The sequence below is a fragment of the Oenanthe melanoleuca genome, chromosome 7, assembly GCF_029582105.1.
Source record: "Oenanthe melanoleuca isolate GR-GAL-2019-014 chromosome 7, OMel1.0, whole genome shotgun sequence".
NCBI lineage: Eukaryota > Metazoa > Chordata > Aves > Passeriformes > Muscicapidae > Oenanthe > Oenanthe melanoleuca.
In genome coordinates, this window is record NC_079341.1 from 23343553 (window position 1) to 23370813 (window position 27261).

The 27261-nt window shown below is 35.2% G+C and overlaps 1 protein-coding gene across 2 annotated transcripts in view; it reads left to right on the forward strand.

Annotated features, from left to right (window-relative positions):
* Positions 1-27261, forward strand: part of MAP3K2 (mitogen-activated protein kinase kinase kinase 2) — a 49085-nt gene that overhangs the window by 11576 nt on the left and 10248 nt on the right. Inside the window, exons 2-14 of one of the 2 annotated variants that reach the window (XM_056496493.1) lie at positions 4894-4963; positions 7259-7377; positions 8952-8992; positions 11509-11608; positions 12434-12547; positions 13153-13252; positions 14160-14290; positions 16352-16431; positions 18296-18363; positions 21294-21389; positions 23910-24116; positions 24830-24978; positions 26791-26922. In XM_056496493.1, coding sequence (XP_056352468.1) covers positions 4960-4963; positions 7259-7377; positions 8952-8992; positions 11509-11608; positions 12434-12547; positions 13153-13252; positions 14160-14290; positions 16352-16431; positions 18296-18363; positions 21294-21389; positions 23910-24116; positions 24830-24978; positions 26791-26922 — 1341 coding nt within the window. In that variant the 5' untranslated portion in view covers positions 4894-4959. The remainder of the gene's footprint in view (positions 1-4893; positions 4964-7258; positions 7378-8951; positions 8993-11508; positions 11609-12433; positions 12548-13152; positions 13253-14159; positions 14291-16351; positions 16432-18295; positions 18364-21293; positions 21390-23909; positions 24117-24829; positions 24979-26790; positions 26923-27261) is intronic. The other variant, XM_056496494.1, reaches the window with a different exon arrangement.

The following is a 27261-nucleotide window of genomic DNA, read 5'->3' on the forward strand; positions in this document are numbered from 1 at the left end:
ATTGTCTTTATGTCAAAAACATTACAGAGTAAATGTAATAAACCACAATATTTAGACTTGCATGAAATATAGCTTCTAATTGTGGGTGGTGCCCTCCTGGTTGCAGGGAGTATAGAACTTCAGAAAGCAGTCCTGTCAGTTAAATACCATAAACACAGTTCGTCTCATTTTTAAAGTGTTTAGTATTATTTTTAATTAATAATAAATGGAGAGTAACCACAGTAAATTATTATATGTATTTAAAATACTTGATGGTATTTAAATACATTTTGCTGGACTGCAACTGTTTTCAGACATGATTCAGGTAATTTACTTAAGCCATAACTTTTCTATCTTATTGTGCCTGCCTGATCATTGTTGGTCTCCAGGGACCTGCAGTAGGAAACATGTTCATTGGTGTTTTCTGCTAAATAGGAATATGGGTTTCTTTTCTTTTAGCCCATCAGCTGGGTTTCCTCTTAGTTAATTGAGGTTTGAAAGCAAATAACTAGAATATCATGTGATATTTAGCCAATAAGTCCAGGACAGGACTTAATCATTCCTGAATTACTTCCCTGGTCATGAGAAATGCTTCACTAGATTGTCTTCCTTGCTCTGAGGTGTCTGTCAGCTGGCAGGGCTTGGTTGGTTCTGTGGTTTTGCCAGTCTCTCCTAGCACAGCACAGTTGGGTGGACACTCTCAGTGTGTCCTGTCAGGGCAGTTAACCTCACCATTGGGATAAATTATGGGGGAAAGAAAGTGCTTCAGAACAGAGGAGGGCACGTGAGAGGGGAGGATCTGAGGAGAGTATTACTGCTCTGTGGCTCATGCCCTTACTGGTGTGCTGTTGATAGACAGGATTCCTCCTTGGTGGCTTTCAGATCTAAAGATTCCTCAAGGTGTGCAAAAAAGGCTGGAATCAAACATTTCAACAGATGTTTCCTAAAGAAGCATTTCTTCATTCCCTTGCCGTATATTTTAAAAGATCCCATAGAACTATGACAGGAGTAATATTTCTTTTATTTAATTCATCCCGTTAAAAATAATTCATAAGGTTCCATATGACCCACTGAGTTCTATTTTTTGCTTTGTTTTCCTTTACTGTTAGGATTTTTCTCTTTACTGTTCTTCGATTCTCTCTTTTTGTCATTCGTGATTTTGTGCTACTGCTGCTGCTTTCATATTCTTTGAAAAGGATGGCTTTTTGTCCAGTGTTCATTTGTGTGTATGTCCATATACAATCCTCTTCTTTATGTTCATTTCCATGGAATTACCTTCTTTTAGCTATCTTCTAATGTCTTGTAACAATACTGACTTCTGTGCTTATCACACTATGTAGTGTCATTATTGCCATTTATGCCAACAGTTGCTTTGAGTTATGAAAAATGCTACAGAAGTTCAGATTTAGGTATTACTCTTTGTCTTGTTCACAGATACTATGTTTATTCTTTAAAATAAAAACCTTAACAGGCAGTGCTGCACATTATTTTGGCTAAAGGTTAAGCAGATATGTTTGACTAGATGTTCACTTGAGATCTTGTCAGCTTCGCTTGCTGTGATTTATAGGAGCTTGGTTGTGTGAGACCAAGCATTTGATTAAGAATAACATTTTTAGAATAAAACCATTTTATCTGTCTCATTCTTCTTACTATGAAATAAAATTTTATAGTCTTATTTTATATTCTGTTTGACCATTCTACAGTGTGAAAAATCAGCTGTGAATGCTCCTCTTCATTTTTACTTGGCTCTTTTTGCTTCATCTCTTTAGACAAGTATGTCTCTGAATAGCAATGCAAGCAGATACTGTTTTCATGTTGCCTTGGTTTAACATGCTTGTGTCTAATACAGTGTAAGTCTGATTTACTCTTTACCTGTGATTGAAATAATTACAGTACATCTTTCTTATTTCGAGTTCACATTGTCACTTTGCTTTGGTGTAAGGATTGGAAACCATTTATGTGTGCACTCATTTATTTTAGTGAAAAATTAGTGGCTGGATTGATACCCTTGAGATTCTTGCCCTTCTATTGCAACAGGTTTGGACTCTGAAAGTGAAAAGCACCTTTCTATGTAGGTAAAGGGTTCCTGTGTAAGTATGAATTCCTTACTAAATCAGGCTAAGGTAGATTTCTTGCTTCACTGGGTTTATATTATTCTTGATTTAGTAACTGAGAGCACCGTGTTATGGTTATTATAGAAGTGTGTGAGAATGGGCAATTAGCTCAAGGGTGTCTGAAACAGCTACATTGTCTGCATGGCTTACTTGTCCTCAGACTTTGTTTCATTTGCCTTGACAAAGCCACTGAAGAAAGAAAATATCCAGGTGATTCTTGGAAATTGTTTTTAGCTTTGTCAGATTCTGAAAGACTTCCAGATTATGGAAGGTGGCTGGTGGGAAGTGAATCATGAATATAAATCAGCATCTCTCCACCCTTATATCCAAAATGCTGTTGCTAGGATATACTTCTTTGATGATGTGATAAGAGTGTGCCAAACACCTTTTTGAAATTCACTGTCATCCCTTCTTTAATTACATTCAAATTCAGGCTGCTTGTGTCTCTCTGCAAGACTTTGACATAATTTTATTCTACCTTTGCATCTGCTCTTTGTGTTCGCAGCCTTTGCTTCTCCTGAGTCTTTCTCAGAGTTTCAAATTTTTGTTTTGCTTCCTTTTTTTTTTTTTGTCTTGGATTGTAATCTACTCTTGTGTGTGTGCTATACTAGGGCTGCTTTGCAGCCAGGAGTTAGGGTATGCTTTTTTAGCTTTCTACTGAATTTATATATACTTGTTTGAAAAATGTTGGTTATTGTTATCTCGTTTTTACTCTCCATAACCACCCTGTTGTTACAATCCATTGTGAAACTGATCAGTTAAAAACAGAAGGGTTTTTTTCCACAAGATGAATTCATAAACATCGTAATAAAATTTGGTCTCTAAGTCATGTTTTTAATTGAAATTTTAATGTTGTTAGCTTATTTTTGAAGTAACATGAAATGCTAACACAAAGGTGTTGTTAACTGATTATAAGGTGGCTAATTATACTTCATATTTGAACAGAGAATTTTGGTTAAAAGGGAAGATAAAATAAGAATAAAGTTACTAGAGAAATTTAATTTTCTTAAGTTGGATTTTTTCCTTTTAAAGAAGGGAAAATAAATGGATGCTCACTTATTAGCTTATGTTCTGGTTAGACATGTCACAGATTAATACTAAAGAATGAGTTGTAGCTGGATGAACTTGGAGGAGATGTTTTTCTTTCCAGCCCTGTGTGAGCCCTTAAACTCAAATATCTTCAGCTTCCAAGTTTGGAGTTTTTTCAGCTAGGTTGAGGAAGAACATCTGGGGTGTTTTTGTTTGGAGATGTAAGTTGCTTTTGTTTTCTTCACGTGTGGTAGAAGATTTAAAATGCCTCACAGAACTATTGTATTTCTTTGAAATGCTTACAAAGAAATATGACAGAAGTACTTCATCCAAAGTCATGAAATGCATTGTTACGTTTAATGTATTAAGACAGCTAATTTAAACAGACATTTTATGAAAATGACATTAGCTCTCATTTTAAGACAATTGGATCAAATACAGAATTAAAAAGATGTTTTATAAGCACTTTAGTGAATAATTTTTTGGAAGATTCCCCAAGAAAACTGCTGATACAAAAAACATAGCATAGGAAATACTTTAATCTATGTTCTGCTTTTTTGAATTCTCAGGGATGCAAAAGATGCATCGCTCCTGGGGAAGAAATATTAGTCCTTATATTTAAGGCCATAAAGATAATCCTAATTCAATAAGCAAATCAGATCTCCTGGCATCTTGTGTGGGAGCAGAGTTCAAAGATACAGTCCTTATTTTGACCACTATCATTCAGCAAATAAGTTAAAATTCAGCCCATTTTCCTCTCTGAGGATTAGTGCAAGTCCCCTGGTTTTTTGTCTTCGTGAGTTTCCTTTTCTGTTACAGAGCAGTAGAACCATTTGGTTGGTTAATTGGTTTATTTTGGGTAGGGTTTTCTTGAAAAATATTTTTTTGTCTCCTGCTGTGGTGGCATCAGGAGGCTGAAGATACCATTAGTAGTAAAAGTTGGGGTTGTGCCTTGAGGCTGTGGGCAGCCCCAGGCCAGGCTTACTTTTCACACTCTTAGAGGTTTTAATACTTTACGAAGCAGTTGATGGGAGTTTCTTTCCCCCAACACTTGGAAGCTATTTCAGGTACTGTTGTGAGTCTGTCAATAGATTTGGGAGTATGTAACACAGCATACACAACAATTAGATTTTCAGCTTTTAGTTTTCATGTGCTTTTCTGTGTGTTCTTTAGCTGAACTGGTTTCTGATTACGTAGTGGGAGCTCTGGGTCTGCCTTAGAAGCTGAAGCTCTTGGTTATTATGGAGCTTGTAATAGATGGTAGTAGGTGACTCAACTGATATATAGTTTATGTAATCAGTAGGTATTGATGACTCCTGATTTGTGCTGTGAGTTTCATACTAATTTATAGATATGAACTATATATGTATATAGTTCTGAACGCAGAATTTATGAGAACGAGATACAGGGACCTGTAGAAAAAGAATTGGTTCTTAATAATCTTAATAATTGTGGTTAGCCCATGTAGTGTTACTGTTAAACTACTAATCATCATTGGGGTATAGAGATTAAAATCAGATTTAGTCTCGAAGAATATTCAGTTCAGGCTTGGTGTCTTGAGAGATTATATATGTTACTCAGGCTGGTGAGACTTTGGGGACATTATCTGTTTTCTCCACATATCATATATGTGTCTTATGCAAGCTTATTTGTAGTTGGTATGTGTGTTTGCTATGTAGAATTTTAGAAAAAACTGCCCATAAACAATAAAAAGTTGACTATTTTACATGGCTTTGACAACTTTAATAATTGTGGGGTTTTTGCATTTTAGGAGATAAAATAATGCTAATGAAGCAACCATTTCCCTGAAGTTTGAGTTTTCATACTCACTGCCATAATGGGTAAGTTTTCTGTGTAACCTACATAAAAATTTACTGCAATTCCTGGGAAAAGTGCTTTGGCTGTATAACACAATGTACCGTTTATATATGAAGGCAGTGTTCAGCAGCTTAATGTATTTCTAATATTGAAAATATTCCTTTTGGGGTTGTTTTGGGGTTCATTTGTTTATTTTGGGGTTTTTTTTCCCTTCCTTATAACATAGTACATTTCCCTCATTACATGGTAACTTACAGATTCAAGTTTAGGAAATTGAGATTCATGATATTAGGGTACTGAGCAATACTTACTGTGCTCTAAATGGTAGTGGGTGTTAGAAAGAATTAAACTCAAACCACAAAATCTACATATATAAGAGATTTATTTTATTGCCTTGTGCCATTACAGTGCAAAGCCACTTCTGTGCAGATGGCTGGATTTGTTCTAGTTATGTGACACATTTGTATGACTTTAAAATGCATGTCAATTTTTCAAGTTGCATATTGTTTGTGAGTTGACCATATTGTTACTGTAATAATTTCTCAGTACTCCCTCTCCAAAAACCCCAGCAAACCACCCAACCACACCACATACATTTTTGTGTTGCTTTTGTTTATCTTCTAATGTTTTGCCAATTTTTTCTAACCTTACACTTAATAATCAAGTTACTCAATCTAGGAAAACAGGACTCTTCGGGTTTCTGATATTCTCCTACATTTTGTGTGAGAGAAATTATTGTTGAGTCACATTGGATATTTAGTAACTTTAGATGTTTTGCCACAGTACTTTGGTTTCTTTTGTACAAATTATGCAATCTAGTAACCACTGGAAACTCCAACCATCTGCTACAGATTGCTTTATTTTTTGCTTTGCTTAGCACTAGAATAGGCTGTAACACAATAAAATAGTTCCACTATTTTAATTGTGGCAAATTTTGAAGTGTGTTTTAGTGTGAGAAATTAATAAGTGAGCTGCAAGAACACCTTTAGTTCTGCTATTAAATATTGCTGGTAAAACTTGCTTTTATAGATTTGCATATCTTAGTAGAGTTATAAATATTGACAACATGAATGATGATCAGAGTTACTAATTTTCAGACCAGCTTTCTGTTCTATAAGGAATCTGTTAAATTAGAACACTTAAATACCACAATTTCATTATATGATAAATATATTTGGTTATATTTTAGTAGAATGTAAAGGAATTATCATTATTGCTGAATGCATGGGATGTTTGCTTGCTGCTTTTAATGCTGAGCTTTTCTCAGGTCCATCTTTGAGAAATATGGGTCTTTGTAAAGCACAGCATTTAGCAATGAATTCTTCAACAAGCATATCCATTGTGAAGGAGCATGAAGGCACATGGTCAATACCTCTGGAAATACAGTTTATTATCCAGTGTTCTAGATACCTGCTGAGTGCAGTTCTATTGCTGAGGCAAGGAATTAATATAAAATATTAGAAATAAATTACTCTTGGTGATGGATGGACAGGCTTTTGAGCTCCCAAGTGCTTTCCTGTGTAAAGGAGCATCCCAGTTCTAGGGCAAATCTTGTCTATCATGATTACAAGGACATCACAGCTGCAGCAGATTATCAGGATTTAGGAATGTTTGCCAATTTGAAACTTAAGTTTTTAAGTAGCATTCCTGCCCCTAAATTGTCCCGGTTGAATGCTTCTGATTCTCCTTGTGAATTCTTCCTTTAAGTCCTCTTTCAGTCCTGGAAAAGGTCTGAGGTGTTTTATTTTTGGTTTATTGTTTTTTTGTTGTGGAGGGGTTTTTGTTTCAGATTTTTACAATGCTCCATGGGCACATGCTCAGGCAGTTGAGGTGTTCATGTGGGAGTTTGTGCATGCCTCTCATGGGCATGATCATACCTGTTCAGGACAGAGGAAAAGTAGTTCAAAAGAACTTGCTTTTTGTTCTTAATTTTATGGAAAGGAGTGGGAACTATGATCTCTAATGAACATCTGATCTATGAGTATTGTCTGAATTGAATTAGACAAGACCTTCCCCTGCATCTCCTTTCTCTTATTAATACATCCTGCAGTTGAATAAAGTTTAATCTTTGTTAGGACTTCAGTTTTTTTAAACCTGTTAGTGAATTTGGGTTACTGATTAAGCTGTTTATTTCCTTAAGCAGTTAATGATAAATAAAATAAAAATGCTTACAATGTGGCAATGATTTTTTGAAATTTTGCAATTATGTATTGAAGTGTAGTGCATACTCTTGGACTAGACTAATGCCTGCATAATGGTGAAATGACACAGCAGTGCCTTTCAAAAGTAACATTTGTTTGGTGTTTTTCTCTGAGCAGATGAGCAGCAAGCTTTGAATTCAATCATGCAGGATTTGGCTGTGCTTCATAAGGCCAGTCGTCCTGTATTGCCTCAGCAAGAAACAGGAAAACCAAAGTCATCTTCACCTAAAAAACAGGTAATCTTCAATATCCTCACTAATGTACTGAACATGACATATCCTGCTGTGACTTCTGTAATTATTTTTCTTGCCAGACCAGTGAGCATACCAGAATGAGCTATTAGACTCCCACGTGTACTGCCATTTTCTTTGTTCATATTCTTACGTTAGCAGCAAAATGAAATGGTGGCATTTCAGAGCAGATCATAGTGTATTTACACCCATATGTAAATTGATTTTATATTTGTTGTTATTATTATTATTATATTGGAACAATATTATTTTAAAATACCAAGGAATAATTGTATAGGTTTAGTAGATTACCCAGTTGTCGCCTATATCATACCAAAGAATGTCAGTACAGTGGCAGAAATATGTTTAAACTCTTTCACTGCATCTTTGGCCTCAATTTCTTGTTCATGTGCTGGAAATAAGAGTTCTTTCCAGTTGCATTTCTTTCTGTAGATACTGAACACAAATAGAAAAGTAGTACATTTTAGTTGATGGGTTTGAACTACTATATGGAGAGATTAGGAGACAATGTAGATTTCTACCCAAATTGAGTTAAACTGTATATTTATTTGATTTGATCTTTAATTTACAGTTCAATAAACTTCAGGTTGTGCTTATTTTAACCTTTTAAAAATCAAAATATTTGGATATATTTGGATATATTTGGCTCCTAAACTGTCAAAACTGAATGTCTACATAATGTTCATTCTGTGCTTTAAAAGTTGTGAGAGTTCAGTGTGTAATGCAGTGATGCTTTTCTACTGTCCTGAAACTCACATCTGAGCTGTGACTTCAGACATTGTGGTAATATCACATATAATCCAAAATTATTTGAGTATAGTCTGTGTTTAAAACGTTAGAGGAAATTATGTTTGTCACTCTCTCAATTTGTGGATTTTGAAAGAAATAACTTCAAAATCAGTTCTTTTGGAAGATGAAACACAGTTACTTGGATAAACTTTGTGGTTGAATGCATTATTGTTTTCCCTGCAATAGTGCTAATACAATTTGATTCATAAAATTATGATTTTGTAAAGCAGTGGTATTTCCATGTAACTGCAAATATATACAGAGATGGTTATTGGGCAATGTGTTGCGTGACTGCTGGCTTAATTACATCTGTGGGTTTCTATGGTAATGCTTATGAAACAAGATATATTTCTTAGGCCTGGAACACTCAGCTGCAAAGTGTACTTACAAATATGTTATTGATAAATCTATCTGAGAATTCTTTGGTAACCAGTTCCACATTAAATTTGAAGTCATAAATCTGTTACAATATTAACATATATTGATAGAAAAGAATATGTTTATTTACAGAAGCATTCATTGTACTTCAGAATAAGTTTTTGTATTTTAGTACTTCAAGTAATTTTTAACACTTTTTGTTCTTTAGCTCTTTAAGCCTCTATCATGTACCTCAGCAGAAGCAGCTTGTTAAAATACTTGATATATTGGGAAGGACAGAAAATTAATATGCAATTTAGTTCTAGTGTTGGAGTATTGAATGGGAGTTCATGGGCTTCATCAAAAGAGGCAATAACAAACTAATAGTGGTTCCTTTATCTCTTTTCTTACAGAACGATGTTAGAGTCAAATTTGAACATCGAGGTGAAAAAAGGTAAGGAAATATTCTTGTCTCTTTGTTTATAGAATTTTGTAATGCTCCTGTCATAAAGTTTCAAATTAATGGTTTGAAGTGTTTCAGATCTCTATGGGTTTTTTTGTTTGAGTTTAAATTTAATTTTTATATTAACACAATTTAAAGAGAATTAACTGTTTAAAATGTGGGTTCTGAATGTACGTAAACTCCTAAATGTCATACTGTAACTATGTACTATGTGGTATCCTTTATTTAGTTACCCCTCAGATAGATATTTGTAGCCTTGAATAGTTACTTAAGTCATTAAAATAGATCTCAAGTTTGAATAGACCAGAAAATAAATTTGTCCTTCATTGTGTTGTGTAATATAAATGTGTGATAATTTATTGTTACTGTAATACCCAGAGGAAGAGGTTAGATTGTACTTCAGGGGTGCCAGTCTGACAACTGTAAGAGGAAAATTTATTAGATTCAGATTGTTTCCATTGAATCAGTTAAAATTTATTTACATATTTTTATGAGAGGTGGGTGATGCACCTGCTTAAAGTATACAAACATTTGTCTCTATATAATCTCTTTTCTGGTGGCTGCTCAAAAGAATTTCATGTGTAATTCCATGCAGAACTGTTTTGTTGACAATTCATTTTGCCTTTTGCAAAATATCAAATTTCATTCTACCTACAGAGAAATTATTATAGAATAAGGTCTTTGAAAATACTTACAGAAAAAGGAAGTAATATCCTGGGTGTGCTATTTCTCAAGAGACATAGTAAATTCTCTAAATAAAATTAGCTGCAGTAAAACCTATATTAGTTCTGGGCAGCCCTTAGAATGACGTGCAACAGTTGAGTGTGTATCCACGCTGATTATAGTATGTACCCTCTCTTCACATGGAACTGTAACAAACCAATGTTCCCCAAGTATCAGAATTCTTCAGCTTCTTCCTATCACTTCTCTGAACATCACATGTAAAAGTGCATCAGTAATGGTTGAGTTCTCTAAGTAATTTGGAGGGAATAAGTCTTTTTGAAGGTTTTGAGAATCGAGGTCTCATCTTCCTAACAATTTTTTATGAAATAAGAGGAGGCATGAATTTGAAGCAGAAATATTTACTTGCTGCCAGTCTGCACAGATGGTGCATTTTGCAGTTCATCATATTTGACTTTCACAGTGGACTATGTTAACCAGCTCAATATTAATATGAGCATAAAATAAGTGTGTGGAAAGATATCTTTCCAAGTTTTTATGCTCATGGGCCTAGCTCTGTTACAAACTGTCCTAAATTACTTCAACCTGCTTGCTCAGGGGTACTGGGCAGCCTAGGCTTATTATTCAGCATGAGTTATAATACTTCTGTTTGCCTGAGAATGTAGCTCTAATGATCAAGCAAAGAAATCATGCAGGAAAAAAATAATTATGCAATTGCTTTCTCACTAGTTTTTAAAAAGGGAAGTGAAAAAGAGAAGTGATTCCAGACTCGTTTTCAGTGGTGAATGTGGCACTTTGTTCCAAGGAGTGTGTAGTGTGATGGGTAGAGTTGCAGGCTTGCTGGCCAGATTTTTAACTACAGTGAGAACTGGTGTTTGTTGGCTTTTTGGGTGGCTGGTTTGTTTGGTTTTATATATATATATATATAGATATTTATTTATTTTTTTTAAATAGATTTTATTTAAAAAAAAATAATTCTTAATTGGAAGTGGTGTGGTTTCTAGCCTAACTTCCGTGAGAGAAATTTTCGCCCAAACCACTATACTACTAACCGAACTACTCATGAAAGGGACAGGTACCCTTTGCTAACTTTTCTATTTCACAGAATTTGAGTGCTCTTTCTTTGTTGAGTGTGAATTGAATGTACCTTAATAGCTTAGTCACTAAAGCTATTAGTAATAAAAGCTCTTTTTTGTTTAATGGTATTGTATCTCAAAATGGTTTTCTATAGTTAAAGGTTAGTTATAGGTAGTTTGGGCTAATTGGTTTGATAGGACATAGAGTTAAAAGAAAATCTAAGTTGTTGACCTACAACTGCACCATTCTTACAGGAGCACACTTGAAGCACAGTTAGTGATGGACTGGGCAGTTTGAGTGTGTAGTTCATTATGGTAAAGATGGTGATATTTAGTTACCTTCCTCAGGTAAGATAGTCTTTCGGATTTCCAAAAAATGGGGACTACAGGAGTAATTCCTTTCTGATGCTTATGCTTGTCAGCCTATGGTACTCCATTGTCTTAGTTTTCTAAAGTGGAAAAATGTAGAAGTTTGTAACAATTTTTCTCTGAAATGGAGGTTTGCAGAGCATTAAGGAAGTAAAATAGTTACAATGAAATCTAATTCTGTATCTGGTTATACCTTTTAGATTTTTCACTGCTTTTCTTTCTTTTTTCAAAGTCTCAAAATATGAAGGACAGGGAATAAAGTATAGCCTCTTATGGTCTTTTTAGTAGTAAATTTAGTTTTGAGGTCGTTCTTAAGTAGTGAGCTGCCAGATTTTCATAAGTAATGGACAGAAATTCTTTATAACTTAAACTGTGTTTCAGAATCCTGCAATTACCAAGGCCTGTTAAACTTGAAGATCTTGCAGCTAAAGCTAAAGTTGCTTTTGGACAGACTATGGATTTACATTACAGCAATAATGAGGTAATATTCTGTGTCCTATAAGTTCTTGCCTTGGACATTGATTGTTTTAAGGCTGAAATTTACTTTTGTAAGGAGTGGGAAACACTTCTGTGACAAACATACTCCTGTGGCAAAAGCCCAGGTTTCTAATGTGTGTGTGTGTGTTTTCTCAAAAATGTAAGTCTTTTCCAAATTAAGATAGGCAGGAAATGCACAAAATGCTTCATGAGTAGCATTATATCATAATGATGCCTCCGACTTGTTGAGGAATGGATAAATTGTCTTCCTGATATGCCACAGTGCTGTTTTCTTTTCTAAAGATACATGTATGCCAAGTTAATTCTAGTTAATTAGATCCAAATAAGATTCTAGTGAGGGCTAGAGTTGTTGCACATTATTCACATTCTTCCTTAACAAATGCTGTTTTTCAGTGGAGAAATTGTTAGTGATGCAACTTTAAACAAGTATGTTTGTAATATTTGCGATACAAAAATCTGCTTTATACTTTATGAAATAGGACTTATTTTTGTCTTATAGACTCCTATTAATTTAGACATTAACCCAATTGTACCCATTTTGCTGAAACTTTCAGATATTTAAGTTCTATATATGCAAAATGGTTGCTTTTTGTGAAGACTTATTCCACTTAGTAGAGGAATCTGAAGGAAGAGTTAAGATTGAGCTCCAGACTTTTTAGTACTTACTTAAGGAATCATTTAATAAGGTTTATTTTCAAGTTGTTTGCTATGAAAGGAAAGGTTCTCTTTGTTCCTCTGCACTTGAATTCCTCATTTCTTTCTTGTGTCCTGTTTAAGACTTTTTTTCCCTCTGCCCCTTTTTTTGTAGCTTGTAATTCCTTTAACTACACAAGATGACCTGGACAAGGCTGTTGAACTACTTGACCGTAGTGTACATATGAAGAGTCTCAAGATACTGCTTGTAATACATGGAAATACACAGGTATGAGTAGATATACTAAATGTCTTTCTCCTCAGTTTTCATAATGAAGTATAATTTGTATCTTTTCTTAAAGATGGCATTTTCCCAATTGAATATAATGCTGATTGCTTCTTCATTTCACTTTAAGCATCCATTAGCCTTTTGTACTCATTTTTAACTCTTTCCTAGAACCTGTTCCTGTCTTTTCGTTTGTCTTTCCTACAGTGGTAGAAAAGTGAGCCTTAGTAGAATGAGATAAAAAAAAAACATACAGAATTTAAGTAATGGTAGTTACTTGAAACTTTAAGTCATATGTGGGAAGTTCAGTATTTGTTGTAGCAAAGACTAGTGGTCTATAGACTAAATGCTGGGATATTTTAGTATTATCTGACAAATCATGGCATTGATACTCACAGGATTTGTATACTGGTGCATATTGAAAATATTAATTTTAAAGACTATGAATGAGCTACTAAAATAGAGAATTGTGATGTAAATTGGCAGGCTGCTTTTTTGACTGCTTAAAAAATGGAATGTACTGCACAAAGCCGTAAAGTTTGCGAAGTATTTTCATTGTCAGGAATGTAAAGTAGTTACTGCAGGTTTTAATATTTATGCATTTTCAGTCACCCAGTGTAAATAATGTGGAACCCTTGCCCTCACTGGAAGATTTAGATAATACAGTGTTTGGTGTGACAGACAGAAAAAGGCGACTGTCTGTAATAGGTAAGCTGCACATTTCAATAGCTTTAATTGTAAAAATGTCTTTTGTAGTGGTCTCTTCATGAAAATGTTGCTCTCAACACAGACTGTCTCTTTTATTCATAAATGACTACTATAGAATTTGCATTTGGGGGAGTGGATTTTGAAGATTATGACTAAGTGTTTTAAATATATATAACACAGAAAATTGTCAAAAAAACCCCACAAGTAAATAAATGTATGTAGAGTTATTTCAGGGTAACCTGAAAAGCTGGTGTTAGTACTCTATTTTTTGATACTCAGATTTTTTGATGAAAAATCTGCTTATGCAATGTGTTTCCTTGCTCAGTTTAGAACCCCTATATTTTTTTACTGTGTGAGCATCTGTTTAAGGTGCTGATGTTGGGATTGATGTAACCTTTTTGCTTATTCATTATTATGATGTTAACTTTCAAATTTAATTATGAAGCTAGAGAGCATAATGAATAATTTCCCAGACAATTTAATTAAATTATTATGCATTTATTATGAATATATGTATTTATGTTCTTACAGACTTAATATTCAACCTAGAAAAACTGAAATTCTGCAGAGTTGGAAAGGATTAGTTGACATGGGTAGAAGGGTTTGGATTTTGATTTTGTTCAAAAGAAGGAATTTACCCAGTTAGATGTGTGGGCAAGTTATATTTCTCTTCCTGTATAATGAAAATTCTCTTTAATGCCATTGAAGCAACTCTGCCCCAAATTTTTTGTAATTTCTGGATTGCAGATTTTAAGTGCTATACTTAAACCTTGTATTGCATAGGCATTTGGGGGTTTCCTAAAGCAAGAAGCGATCCAGGCAGGCTCAGTGCCTGTGAAACATTTGAATAAAGCCCTTGAATTCTGGGTTAGTGGAGAGACTCTGACTGACCCTTTTCCTTCAAAAGGTTCTAATACTCGTGATAGGAGTTCACCTCCTCCAGGATACATTCCAGATGAGCTGCATCAGGTGGCTCGAAATGGGTCCTTCACCAGTATCAACAGTGAGGGTGAATTCATTCCAGAAAGTATGGATCAGGTATGTCTGTGATTATTGAAATTAAAGGTTTTGTTAAGTTTATTTATTAAATACTGCTGTTCAAGAAGGATCTGGAATTATTAGAAAGAACAGCAAAAAAATTGATGATAACTATAAAACTTTATTGGTGACATAACATTAAAATAATTGTGCTGTTCAGTCTTGCAGAACCTGGTTGGCTTTTTTCCCTCTGTCTCTTCAATTTTTTAAATATGCTGTTACAAAGAGAAGGATATTATTTTTAATTGCCATGATAGTTGAGTGAGATAGTGATAGATAGAAATAACAGCAGAGATGTCTACATTAGAAAGCACAATCACCTTTATTTTACTGAGACTGATATGTGTGCAAGACCAGGTTTACAACTTTTCCAGGTAATTAAAAGGAGATTTTAAGAAAGATTTTGGATCTGACATAATTATTTGGACTCAGTTGATATTTAAGGTTTGGACTCAGTTGATATTTAAGGTTTGGACTCAATGATCCTTGTGGGTTCTTTCCAACTCAATATTCTGTGATTCTCTGTGGTAGATACTGTGTTGGGGTAGAGGCAAAGGGATGGCAGTAGGCCTGGCATAAATAAGCTCTGAAACTCTTCCCAAATTCACTTTTTTGGTGTGTAAAGATCACAAATGTATGTTGTTTTTTTTCTTCTTATTCACCTGTATTTGCATAGGATATCAGCACACTTAGCAAAAATAAAAATACAGCTCTCTGAATATAAAAATTGCCCTTCAAAACACCAGGAAAGAAGAAGGAATGTAACTGCTCACAGAATTGGCAATGGAGAAAGAGATGTTTCAAGGAGGAAAGAAAAATAATGCTGCATACACAAATCAGTTCAAGTTGTTGTTGACATTGGCAGTGTATTTACAAATGGCAAGAGGCAACGGTTTTTATGAGCTGACTAAATGAGAGACAGATGATAAAATAAAGGCAAAGGGATAGGACAATTTATTGCACAATTTTAATGACTGAGCTGAGAATAGAGACTGAATCTCCTACTTTCCAGACCAGGGCTATTCATTATAATAGCCATGTGGTCAGATCCAGCCCAGGTCTGGTGTCATTCCAGTGAAATAGTTACTTTTGGCCTGGGCAAAGTAATTCTGGTCACTGACTGGTTAGACAGACAGATGATCCATGAAGCCTGGGATGTCCCTTCACTCCTAAGTATTCCAGAAATATATAACCTGTCGTGTATGCATCACTGTGTGAGCTGTCAGCAGGTTTAAATTAATGAATTTTCCTTTCATAAGAAGCCAGGTTAGTTCAGCCAAAGCAGCCTTAAGGGCCAGTTTGAGGTGGTGGGCTCACAAATCCTGTTTGCTCCCCCCGCCCCCACATTGCCATGTCACCTTGGCAAGTGCTGGCCATGCTGCCTTTATGTGTCACAGCCTGCCCAACAAAGACAAGAAGGGAATTTGGAAGTGGAGGGTTTTGCTCTGATCTGCTGTTGATCTGCCTGAGCAAGGCTCTTTGCACTCTGACAGCAGACCCCACATTTTCTGTAAGAGATGAAGGGCTGGATAAAGCCCATGGGCTGCCAGCTGGGCCATAGTGCATTGGGTTAGAGAGGTAATCAATGTGGTTCAGTATGAGACAAGGGGAATAAAATGCTGAACCTGTGGTAAATGTTGTCCTCCCTAATACAGTTTTAATTTAAGTGTTTGAGTTTGCAGAGGGTAAACTCACTTTCTGGACACTATTTCTTTAATAAGTCCTTGATTGATACATGGCAAAGTAGGTGTCCAGGACCTTTAAGATGCAGCACAGACCATAAAAATTTGAGAGGTAACTGCTTACTTTACAGCAAAAGGCTGGTGTCCCATTAATATAAAATAGTTGACGTTATGCAATATACCAAAACAAACTTCATTTTAGGAAGGAGCTCATTTTAAGGCAACAGAAGAGCTTTCCTGTTTGTTTTTACCAGTTCTTATCTGATTTGGATTTGTTTCTTATTAGCTGTTCTATAGCAAAATCCTTAACTATTTTGAAAAAAAGTTGAGGAAAAAACTCCTTGAACTTGTTTATCTTCCTCTGTTTGTTATTTATTAGATGCTGGATCCACTGTCTTTGAGCAGTCCTGAAAACTCTGGCTCAGGAAGCTGTCCCTCGCTTGACAGCCCGTTAGATGGGTAAAAATTATTTACATTCATTACTTTAATTATTTAACTTTATTAGATTGCATAATGTCTCAGTTGTAAAATACAACTCCTCTCAAGTGACAGTACTTCCAGAAATTCCTTTGTAAGTTATAGAATGTTTGTAAAAGCTTATTTTAACTTAATTGCTTATTAATACATGGAAAATACTGTAGCGCTTTTTAAAAAATAATTTAAACCACAAAAATTCAGGTTTAAGGTCCTACAAAAATGTACTGCAGATTTGTACTAAATGTTGCTAGATCTTTCATATGTGTGGTGTATATTCCCTGGCAGTGAGCCACTCCAGTAAATTTACTGTTCTTAGGCACTGCCATATGAAGTAGGCTTTCCTTTGCCGAAGCAATTCAAGAAGGAGGGTAGGATCCTTTACAGGCTTCAACAGGCAATCCCATCCTTTCCTTTGCAATTACTGTCTGTTCCTCTCCCCTTGTTCCTGTTGCAAACTTTCAACTTATTTTTCTTTGTTAAAACCCACCAGTCAGCAAGAGGCAATGTGTGCTGTGGGAGGTCTTTTTGGATTGACCTCTGAGGAGACTCCTGTGTTTTGGGGGTTCACTGTCCACCAGCCAAGTCAAGCAGAATATATTCCTGTTTGGTTTATGGTGGTCAGGCAAATAACCTTGGGTTTAATGTGCAGATTTGCTCTTTGTTCTTTTCAAACTGCGAAACAAATAAAACTGCTAATGAAATATTTTATTTATTTGAAGAGCTAGAGGTCACTGCCTGTGGCAATGAATCAGAGCTGTATTATTCAACAGTACTATTTTATTTGAGAATATGTGGTTTGAGGACACAAATAGATTTGGTCTAACAAATACAGTTTTGAGTTTAATAAGTCTGCATTTTGCAAGCAGGAAGACAATAGACATGACAAGTATTTTGTGATTTTAGTGTGGTAGGTTATACATACCCAGTGTTTAATGTAGCTCCACAGAAGAGAAATTTTACCTAATTGCCAAGTTTAGGGTTTTTGTGGGATAGGAGTGTGAGTGGAAGAAGTGGAAACAAAGCAAATTTAATGCAACTCATATTTCTTTGTCAAAACTTCTTTTGGTTGTTTTTATTTACTTGTCACCTCTACTTAGTTTGTTTTCCTTTTTTTTTTTTTTTTTTTTTCCCATTTAAATATTTCCTACAAAGATGTAGGTTTTGTGTCTCCATTTAGCTTCTGTTACCCATTAGAGAAATTCTTACCAGAAAGAGGAGGACACTGTTTTGGTATGTTTATGGAAATAAACTGTTATCGATTGCTCTGACTGGCAATCCCATCCATTCCTTTTGGTGGCTGGGAGTTACATACCAACTGTAGGTAAGAAACAATGTGATCATGTAAGAACCAAAAAATTCTTTCATCATTCTATAACTCAATAAAATCACTCTCTTAATTCTGTGACTTTTATGGAGAGAAGTGGAAATGTTTTTCCTCATTAAAAGGTTCTACACTTTTTTGGTTAAATTTCCTCAAGAGTTTTTGTAGTCTGTGTAACCAGTTTTGCCAGTCTGCAAACCTTTGTGTTTAGCCATAAAGGTGTTAAACATATCAGTGTTCCTTTGTGGCTGTACTTGTGATAATTTATGTTTTTACTAATATCATTGCTCATTAACAGAATCTGTGCTTTCTTACCTACATTAAGCTCAATAAGCAAGCTTTTCCGTTGTTACTGATCCTCAATTGTTACAGTTACCTACTAGAATTGAGTTTCAGAATTGAGTTCCACGTTTGTAAACCAGTGCAGCAACCTGCATAGCAGTGGCTTTTCATCAGTAAGAGGACAGTAAACTAAAGTCTAGATTAACAGTAGTTTTTAGATTCTGTGTATTTTTACAATTCCAGGGACAACTATCCCAAGTCTCGGATGCCAAGAGCACAGAGCTACCCAGATAATCATCAGGAATTCTCAGGTAGGCAAAAATCACTGGAGATACACTAGCTTTCCAGAACTGCTCCTCTTGCAAATAATAGTACTTAGAAGAGTTGTTCACATTGGAGAAGTGTTGTATTACACAAACAATATGTTAGAAAAAAGCAAAGCAACACCAAATGCACAGAGTGAAAGATACCATGGAAATAAAAGAAATTTCACATTTCTTCTGGATTGTGTGTGGCACCACTCCTAGTGGGTGTAGTATAAGTGTCTGCCTCTGTAAAAAGAACAAATGTTGCAGTGTATAGGGGCATGCAACTTGGTTGAATTGGACTGTAATATCTGTCTCTAAGTTGGTGTATAACTGTGGTTAATTTACTTTATTTGGAGGTGGTGTGGTTTAACCTCAGTAGGCAGCTAAGCCCCACACAGCTGCTCACTCACTCTCCAGTGTGAGACTGGGGAGAGAATCCAAGGGAAAAAGTAAGAAAACTCATGAGTGAAAATAAAGGCAGTTTAATAGTACAGCAAAAGCTGCACACACAAGTGAAACAAAACAATGATTTCATTCACCCCTTCTCATCAGCAGGCAGGTGTTGAGCCATTTCCAGGAAAGCAGGGCTTCATCACTCCTAGTGGTGACCTGGGAACAATGCCATCACTGAATCTCCTCCCTTCCTCTTTCTCCCAGCTTCTGTTTCAGAGCAAAACCTCAGATAATATGGGATATCACTTGAGTTATCCCAGGTGTTTTCCTTCTCAACTTCTTGTGCCTCTCAGCCCACTCTACCAGCTGGCAGGGCAGTGTGTGAAGCAAAAAAGCTCCTTGATTCTGTGTAAATGTGCATCAGCAATAACTAAAATATATTATCAACAATGTTCTGACCACAGATCCAAAATGTAGCACCATAAGAGCCACTATGGAGAAAATTACTCTATTCCAGCCAAAGCCAGTACATGGAGAGCATTTGTTTTCTTCTATGTGAAAAAAGAATCACTTTGAAGTGCTCATGACTTCTGTGATTGAAAGCACTTCAAAGTGAAAGGATGGAGAGTTTTGTACTGTGCCTATAAATTACTCATCACCAGTTATGTTTTCATACAATACTCTGGCACAAGTCCAAATTGTTGTGCAGGGTTCAGGCTATGAAGTGCAGTAGGTAACCTTAAAAGTGTTCTGAAATGTCTTCTCACAGTCATGTCTCACTACAAAACTTTGCTGTTGAACAGTAATTAGTTTCCAGTAAATCAAAAGGATTTTGTGTTTATGCAGTCTATTACATATTTTGAGGCTTCTTTTTATTTCGATTTTGAAGCTTTAGCCAGATAAATGTGTGATGGTGAGTTTTTTCTTTTTAGAATTCTAGAGTGCTTAACAGATTGCACCTCTTTTAAATAAAAATGAAATTAAACTGTGAGTAAGAAGCATTTAGGTGGTAGAGATAAGTACCAAAAGAGTTGGATATGTCAGAAATAACTTTGCCTTTTGTATAATCCTAATCTACTTTATTTGTGTTCATTACAGTTACTTTCTAATAAAATCATCTTGCAATATTTTTTAAGGGGGTGGATTGTTTTTGTTTTTTTTTTCCCCATGGCGTATTCTGGTATGTTAACAGTGGAATAGAAAGCAATTATTAATTCCATATTCAATATTTATTCTCATGATCTGATGTAGTAGCAGAAAAAATGTCCATCTGACCTAGTCTTTTCTCCTGCCACAACCAGTACTTCTACAGAGGGTGTGTAATGTTCCTCTCTCAGAATATATTCCTAGTCATGTATTGCTCAAGGGTTCTGTAAAGGCAAGATGTTTTTCTGTGATTTGATAGATATTTTTTCCCTTCCACCAATTTTTTTTGTCCCTATTTTAACTTGTATAAACTTTCTCAGCATCAGCTGTAGGTTTCAACAGAAAGTTGTGCAATTTATTGTGTTTTATGAAGAAGTATGTGCTTTGTGCCTTTTTTTAAGATTTGTTTTTTGTTTTTTTTCTGTTACTGTTTTTCCAGTGGATTTGTTTGATTTGTTTTTTTTATGGACCTTTTTTGCTCATTTTGAGCTGTTGCTTTTCTAGTATATAGAGGTCTGCATTCCTTATGGAGAAGCAATTTTGTATCTTTGATCATCTCTGTACTTCTGAATATTTTCCAGTTTTACGAAATTCTTTGAAATGGGTTAGACCAAAACTTTGTTCAGTGCATCTTACAGCATTTAATTTTCTTCTCAGCTTATACAAAGAGTTCAACTGCTGCTTTTCTGGAAGTCTCTATCACAAACCTTTATAGAAGCCTATACTGAATTTCATCTATAACTTTACTATTCAATCACATAGACTCTTAAGGACCATCTCTAATTATTCTGTTTGTTTTATTTCTCAAAGTGATTTTGTCACCTCACTGTTCTCTGTTCTGTACAAAGAATTAATGGATAATTAAACTGCATGAGTTTTAGCCCAGATTCCTGTGGACTGTTGACTGTTTCCTCCTTCTTATGTAATTATCTTCTTATCTTATCTTCTCCCTTATCTTATGCTTCTCCCCCTCAAAACTTTTAAAAGAGGATCTGTTTAATGTCTTTTAGTAATTCAAGCTGTATTGACTCATTCACCAGTTTTTAATATTTATACAACTTTAAATTATATCCTTTGGAATACTTTCTCCTCTAGAAAATATTTTTAAAACTGGTGTAATCAGTCATACTGCAGTCCTCCAACATTCTTTTAAGCAGGAGGTTACAAATCACTTGAGCTGTTGAATTCTTGATCCTTTGGGACTTTTGACTGAAGTCCTTTTAGTTCTTGTGAGTTGTGTGATTTTTGTTCTATAAATCTCTTTTTGCTCTGATGCTTCAACCCTTCATATCCTAAGGATATTTCACCCATTTTAAGTTTGTATTACCAAAGTGATTAATTTAACATCCTTCTGTCACATTTTAAATTTTGAAATGAATTCTTTTATTTTCTAGTAGAATATGATATCCCAATATTTGAGAAATTTGGAAAGGGGGGGACTTATCCCAGAAGATATCATATTTCATATCATCAACAAGACTACAATGATGGTAAGTATGAACATTGCAACAATTTTATTAATCTGTTTTCTTATCTGAAAATGTGAATAAAATGGTAAGATCTTAATGAAATTAAATGAAAATATTGAAGAAATTGAAAGCTTAAATTCTTTCCCCAAACTCACTTGCTAAGCTTCTAATGATTGATAGAACCTCTGAGCTGTTTTATCTCTGGTAAAGTTACGGATTATAGAATTCCTGACTGATATGCACAACTGTAGAAATGTTTGCTGTCTTTGGCTGCACACAAGTCATACAGTATAAATTTTTGACCTTTGTGACCCTTTTTTAGCTAAAGTAGGTACATCAGTTTGTAATGTTTTGCTTTAAGAAATCCCAAGTACGGTGGGGATCCTGTTAACTATTTCTTAGATTAAAAGAGTAAATAAAATTTAAGAGCAGTGATATAAACTGAGAGTTAGCTGATGAAAGAAATTGTTCGAATGCAAGCAGCACCTGCTAATGTGTCCACAAAACTGGTTTGGACAGTAAAACCATTGATATAAATTTAATGTGTGTTGAATTTCTAAAGGAAGTAGAGAGGAGCAGCTGAAGAATTTTCATACTTCAGGGTGTGTCAAGTGCTAGTTGAGAAGTGTTAAGAAGAAATGTCTCCCAAGACCAGATGGCTTCACTTGCAATGTGGAATGAGCATAGCAATAAATGGAATTATGTTACAGAAATATTGAACTGAGGCACTGCAAAGTCCAGTCCCTTGCTCTAAGGCAAGATTTAAAGAGGCAATATCTGTCACACTGACTTTCAAGTAAACTCTAAATTGACTTCAACAGAAAACATACTCTCTTTATGTTGCCAATTTCCAAGAGAGCTTATCTTATAACTTAACCTTCTCGGTCTCCCAAGACATTTTTCCTGCAAATGAAAATAGTAACTAGTTACTCTACTTTAACACAGTGAAGAATTGGTCATTGCTCTTATATATCACTACATCACACACATACCTGTCTTCTCACCTTGTTTTCCTTCTCCTGCCTGAGCTGAGGCTTTTCTCATGGCCACTTTATGTGTAACACAGGGTATAAGCAGATCTTGGTGTGTAGCAGTCACATTAATACATTGCAGAGTGACCTTACTTTCTGGTCACCGTTCTGAGTGCTCTTCAGTCTTTGGTTACATTTTCTCTATCATTTCCTTCATGACTTCAGGCCAATCAATTGCTTTTCATTTTGTAGTTTCTGCATTAGATTTCTCTTTAAGTATGTATATTGTACTTCCTACTGAATTTCATCTTGTTGATTTTTAAATCATCTCTAACTTCCAACACCACTGTGAATTTTGATTTTCATCTTTGAATGGACTTTCAGCCACACTTAACATGTCATCTGCAATATTTCAGTGTGTTAAGTCCATCATATGTACATCATGAATTAAAATAGTGTATGGAAGTGGACTGAAGATAAACTGCTGGGGATGTCCACTTAATTTATCTTCCCTTTGATGAGAAATCACTGATAACTGCTCTGAATCTGTCTTGGGTATAATCTGCATAGTAAGCTGGTATGCAACACTTCATGAGTTGGCTCGTGAGAGTGTACCACTGAAATGGGATTGGATTAGCTACATGAGACAAACCAATTATGACTGGTTTATCGTGTTTTTATCTTCTCAATGGTGAATAAAACTGCTTAATAACTTGTTTGCATATCTTTCTTGGAATTTAAATTGTCCAGACTAGTATGTAAGTCTGAGTCTACTATTTCAAAGATATTTTATCTGCTTTTTTAAGTCCTCTGGGAACTCCTCCTCCAGTGTAGTACCTAATCAGAGGAATCAGAGACTCCATCATTTATTGCTGAGTTCTGTAGGATGAAACTTAATCAAGAAATGCTATCCTAAAAATAGTTGTGTTATCTAAATAGATTAACATAAATTGTGTTAGTCATCTGGTTATAATTAACATGTTGAAGATTGGTGCTCTGGTTTTTTATTCTGATTCCGTAGCCATCTCCAAATTTTGCATTGCTTGTGTTTTGATTTCTAAAATACTTTTGTGATCTTCCCCTTGATTCCATATGCCAGTCTTGCTCTGCATTCAATTATTTCTAGTTTACAGAAGGAAGAAGCTGACTTGGGCACTGCAGGATTGTAAATGTGTGTTTTGTTTTTGTTTTTTATTTCTCCTAAATATCAGGAAATTTGGTATTTGCACATTAATAGAGTAATAAAAGCAGAGGCATGGCATTTTCTTTTCTCCTCTTACAGGTCTTCAGGTTTTTCAAGCATGTTGATTATATTTTAGAACAGTTCCAGAATTTGGTCTCAATTTTCATCTCTCAAACACAGCTTTTTGATTCTGTCTAGTCATTATATACATCTGTGATGAATGTTTGTTTTCTTCTAGGTGGAGAGTTAAACCAGTAAATTTCACGATGATTGTGTCCTATCCTTTGCTGTGGCATGATGTCAAATTCAAAAAGTATTTGCATGCTTACATTGCATTGCAGTATCTTTTTGTACTGTAACATTTATGTTCTGTGTATATCATTGAAGGTCGTAAAACTTTTCCAAGAGCCAGAAGGACTCAGGGGAACAGCTTCCGATCACCGGTTAGTTTCAGTCCCACTGACCACTCGCTGAGCACCAGCAGCGGGAGCAGCGTCTTCACGCCCGAATACGAGGACAGCCGGATGAGGAGGAGGGGCAGTGACATCGACAATCCCACCTTGTCAGTCATGGACATCAGCCCACCCAGCCGCTGTAAGTGCTGGCGTTTTGTGAGCCCTGCTGTAAAAACTTACTTTTCAAGCCAAACCTAGCATGTCATCCAAACACATGCCATTAAATGTTTTTATCTCTCTAGTAGGCAAAGGTCAAGACTATGCTCATCAGTATTTTCATTGCTTACCTTGCCAACCTTTATGTAGACTTTCAATTGGAATTTACATCTGTGATAACAAAACATTGTAAAAGTGATTTCTTAGACTCTTTGGGACAGGAGAAGGGTTTTGTAGGTTGCAGTTACTGTTTATTTTTGCAGATGTTGGTCATGTTTTCATTTAAACTGTACATTTTTAGTGGTACTGCTTCATACTTGTGGTAGAATTTCAGGAGAAAATATACTTTGTGATGACTTCAGTAGCTCATACCTTGTAATTATGCCTCTATTTTTTTTTAAAAAAAGTTGTTTGTTTAATGTGCTTTTTCTGTTTTTCAGATTGGCTATTACTAGTTGTTTTAAGTGTGTCTAGTTCTACCACAACTTATTTTGTGAATAAATTTAAGTAGCTCATGTTTTCCATCTTACAGGGAGTTTTATTAATCTTTGTAATTTATATGGTGAGGTTTAGGACACACAGTTTCTGTTGTTGAAAAAGTAGTTTTTTAAAAAATTATTTTCTGTGTATTCCAGTTTTTCTCGATCAGCTGAATAACAAGCTCATTTGAAAACCAAAACATACTTGTATTTTCAGCACCACGAGCTCCAACTAACTGGAGACTTGGTAAACTGCTGGGTCAAGGTGCATTTGGCAGAGTATATCTGTGTTACGATGCTGATACTGGAAGAGAACTGGCTGTTAAACAAGTTCAGTTTGATCCTGATAGTCCGGAAACCAGCAAGGTAAGTGATACCAAAGACAGACCTTGGAAAAGGCTTCTGCTGAAGTGGTGTGTTCTAGACCAGACTCACATTCCTTTCCTTGAACAGGATGAACATGTTTTGAACGTGTTTTAAACCATGTTGTGTTAGGAAGCCATGTCCTTGTTAGGAATTCTGTTTTGTTAGTATCATAGATAATTAGTCTGCTTACCTGATTTTAATATTACATCACATTTTTTAATTTTCAGACAGATCCTTGTGCTGTGAAGATGCATAATTTGACTTGGTGCAGTCTTGGTCTTTAAAATTAAACAATCTATTACAAAATGTGCTCTGAAATAATTAATTAGAATGGAATTGGAAGAAGTTACATTTATAAGCAGAAAAAGCTGTAATATAAATGTTCCTGAAAACAAATTCTTGAAAACAAATTGGTTTTGACTATGAAGACAGTTTGCTATTCTTACCTTTTTTCATCTTTTTAGGGGGGTATTTCTATGTTTGGGGGGGGGGGGGGTGTATTTTGTTTCTTTTAAATTTAGTGCATCAAGACTAGCTGCTGTTACACACTGCTTCTCCCTAGACCACAAGTTTCCTTGTTAGTTTATTCTCTCTGTAAAATTAAACTTGTCCCTCTCTAAATATTGGATGCTGAAAGAGATAAACAGTTTAAAAGTAGCAAAAATCCACTATTTCTTATTTTTCCAAACCATACTTACTGCTTTTTACAGGATGGGAAGAGAATTATTACTTTCCCTACATTATGACTGCATTCTGCACTGTGGGGAGCAAGGCCAGGGAAACAATGGGTGTAAGCATGATTGCAGAATTGAGTGGCTGTCAGTTATAGTTGCTGCTGTTTGTGGTGTAGGATCAAAGAAAAAATCAAGAATCATTTGTGCTGTAGATTCCTGGTGTAGTTGTTGTTGCTGCTTCTTTAAAATGTGTAACAGAACAACTCGTTATGTTTTGGAAATGTTAAAATATGGTGGTATCTCTCCTGAAGCAACAGTTTTGTGAGCTCACTTATCAAAGCATTTTGTAGTACTATGTGCCTCTGTGTGCAAAAGAAAAAATCTATTTTCTTTCTAGCCTCAGAAGTGTGAGGGTATCCATAATAGGTTATGACAGATAAAAATTCAGGTTTTGATGAAAAACTTCTATGTGAAATTTGGAATCTAGTTGAGTTTGAATTTGTGGGTTAGTATTTTTCTAGCATCTAATTGTACAGTCCATTTCAAAATATCTTACTTCCTGTTTGCAAAATGTGTTGTATTTTGGATGGCTCAAGAGAAAGCACCAGCTGTTAGTGTTTTCCTTTGTTGTATTTCATTATTACAATATCAACTGGTACTCAAAGGCATTTTTAAAGTATAGTCTATAATCCTGGAAAAGTTAAAAATTAATGCTAGTTATTCCACCCCAAAGATTAAAATGGGGGGGAGTGGTCTGTGTTTTGTTATTTTTTTACCCAACTGGTGGCTTATGACATGTTGCATAATGGTCACCGACCTCATGCACATATTGTTATCTGCTGTGCTCTGAAATAAACATAACTTCAAGAGAAGAGAAACAATAATAAAACAGTAAAGTCATCCCAAAGGTAATGTATAGGAAAGACATATTTTGGGTTGTTTTTAATTACCTCAATTTAACATAGATATTTTCTTGTTATAAAGTGCAAAAATTTGACATTAGCTGTAGGAGTATTTTGCTACTTAGTTTGCATAACACCTCAATATGTACACACTGCTCTGCTTGAAAAAATTCAAGCCCAAAATCTTAGTTTTACTACATCAAGTATGGTAAATCTGTCCTGTTTTGTCATTTCAGGAAGTAAATGCACTTGAGTGTGAGATTCAGTTGCTTAAAAATCTGCTGCATGAAAGAATTGTTCAGTATTATGGCTTCTTGAGAGATCCACCTGAAAGGACACTCTCAATATTTATGGAGTACATGCCTGGGGTAAGCAGGAGAGTTTATCCACTTCAGCCATGGATTGTGTGCAGTGTGACAAGCACCTAAGCATTCAGCTTTGCATAAGTGCACACAGTTATTTAAAACTGTCCAAATTAAAAGCACCAAAGATGGGTGCTGACAAGTTCTTCTGTCTTTTCCATTACTTGCTTGGGTTTTCAGAATTACAGTGGTTTGTACAAAAGCTCTTTGTGTTTGACTTTGGCATAAGTGGTACCTGGCAATGTCTTTGAAAATACAATATTATCATTAGTAAACTCTTAAATCTTCCTGAATTTTACTGTTTGGTTTTGCCACGCTTCAAGTATTTCTGGAAAACAAAAAGTA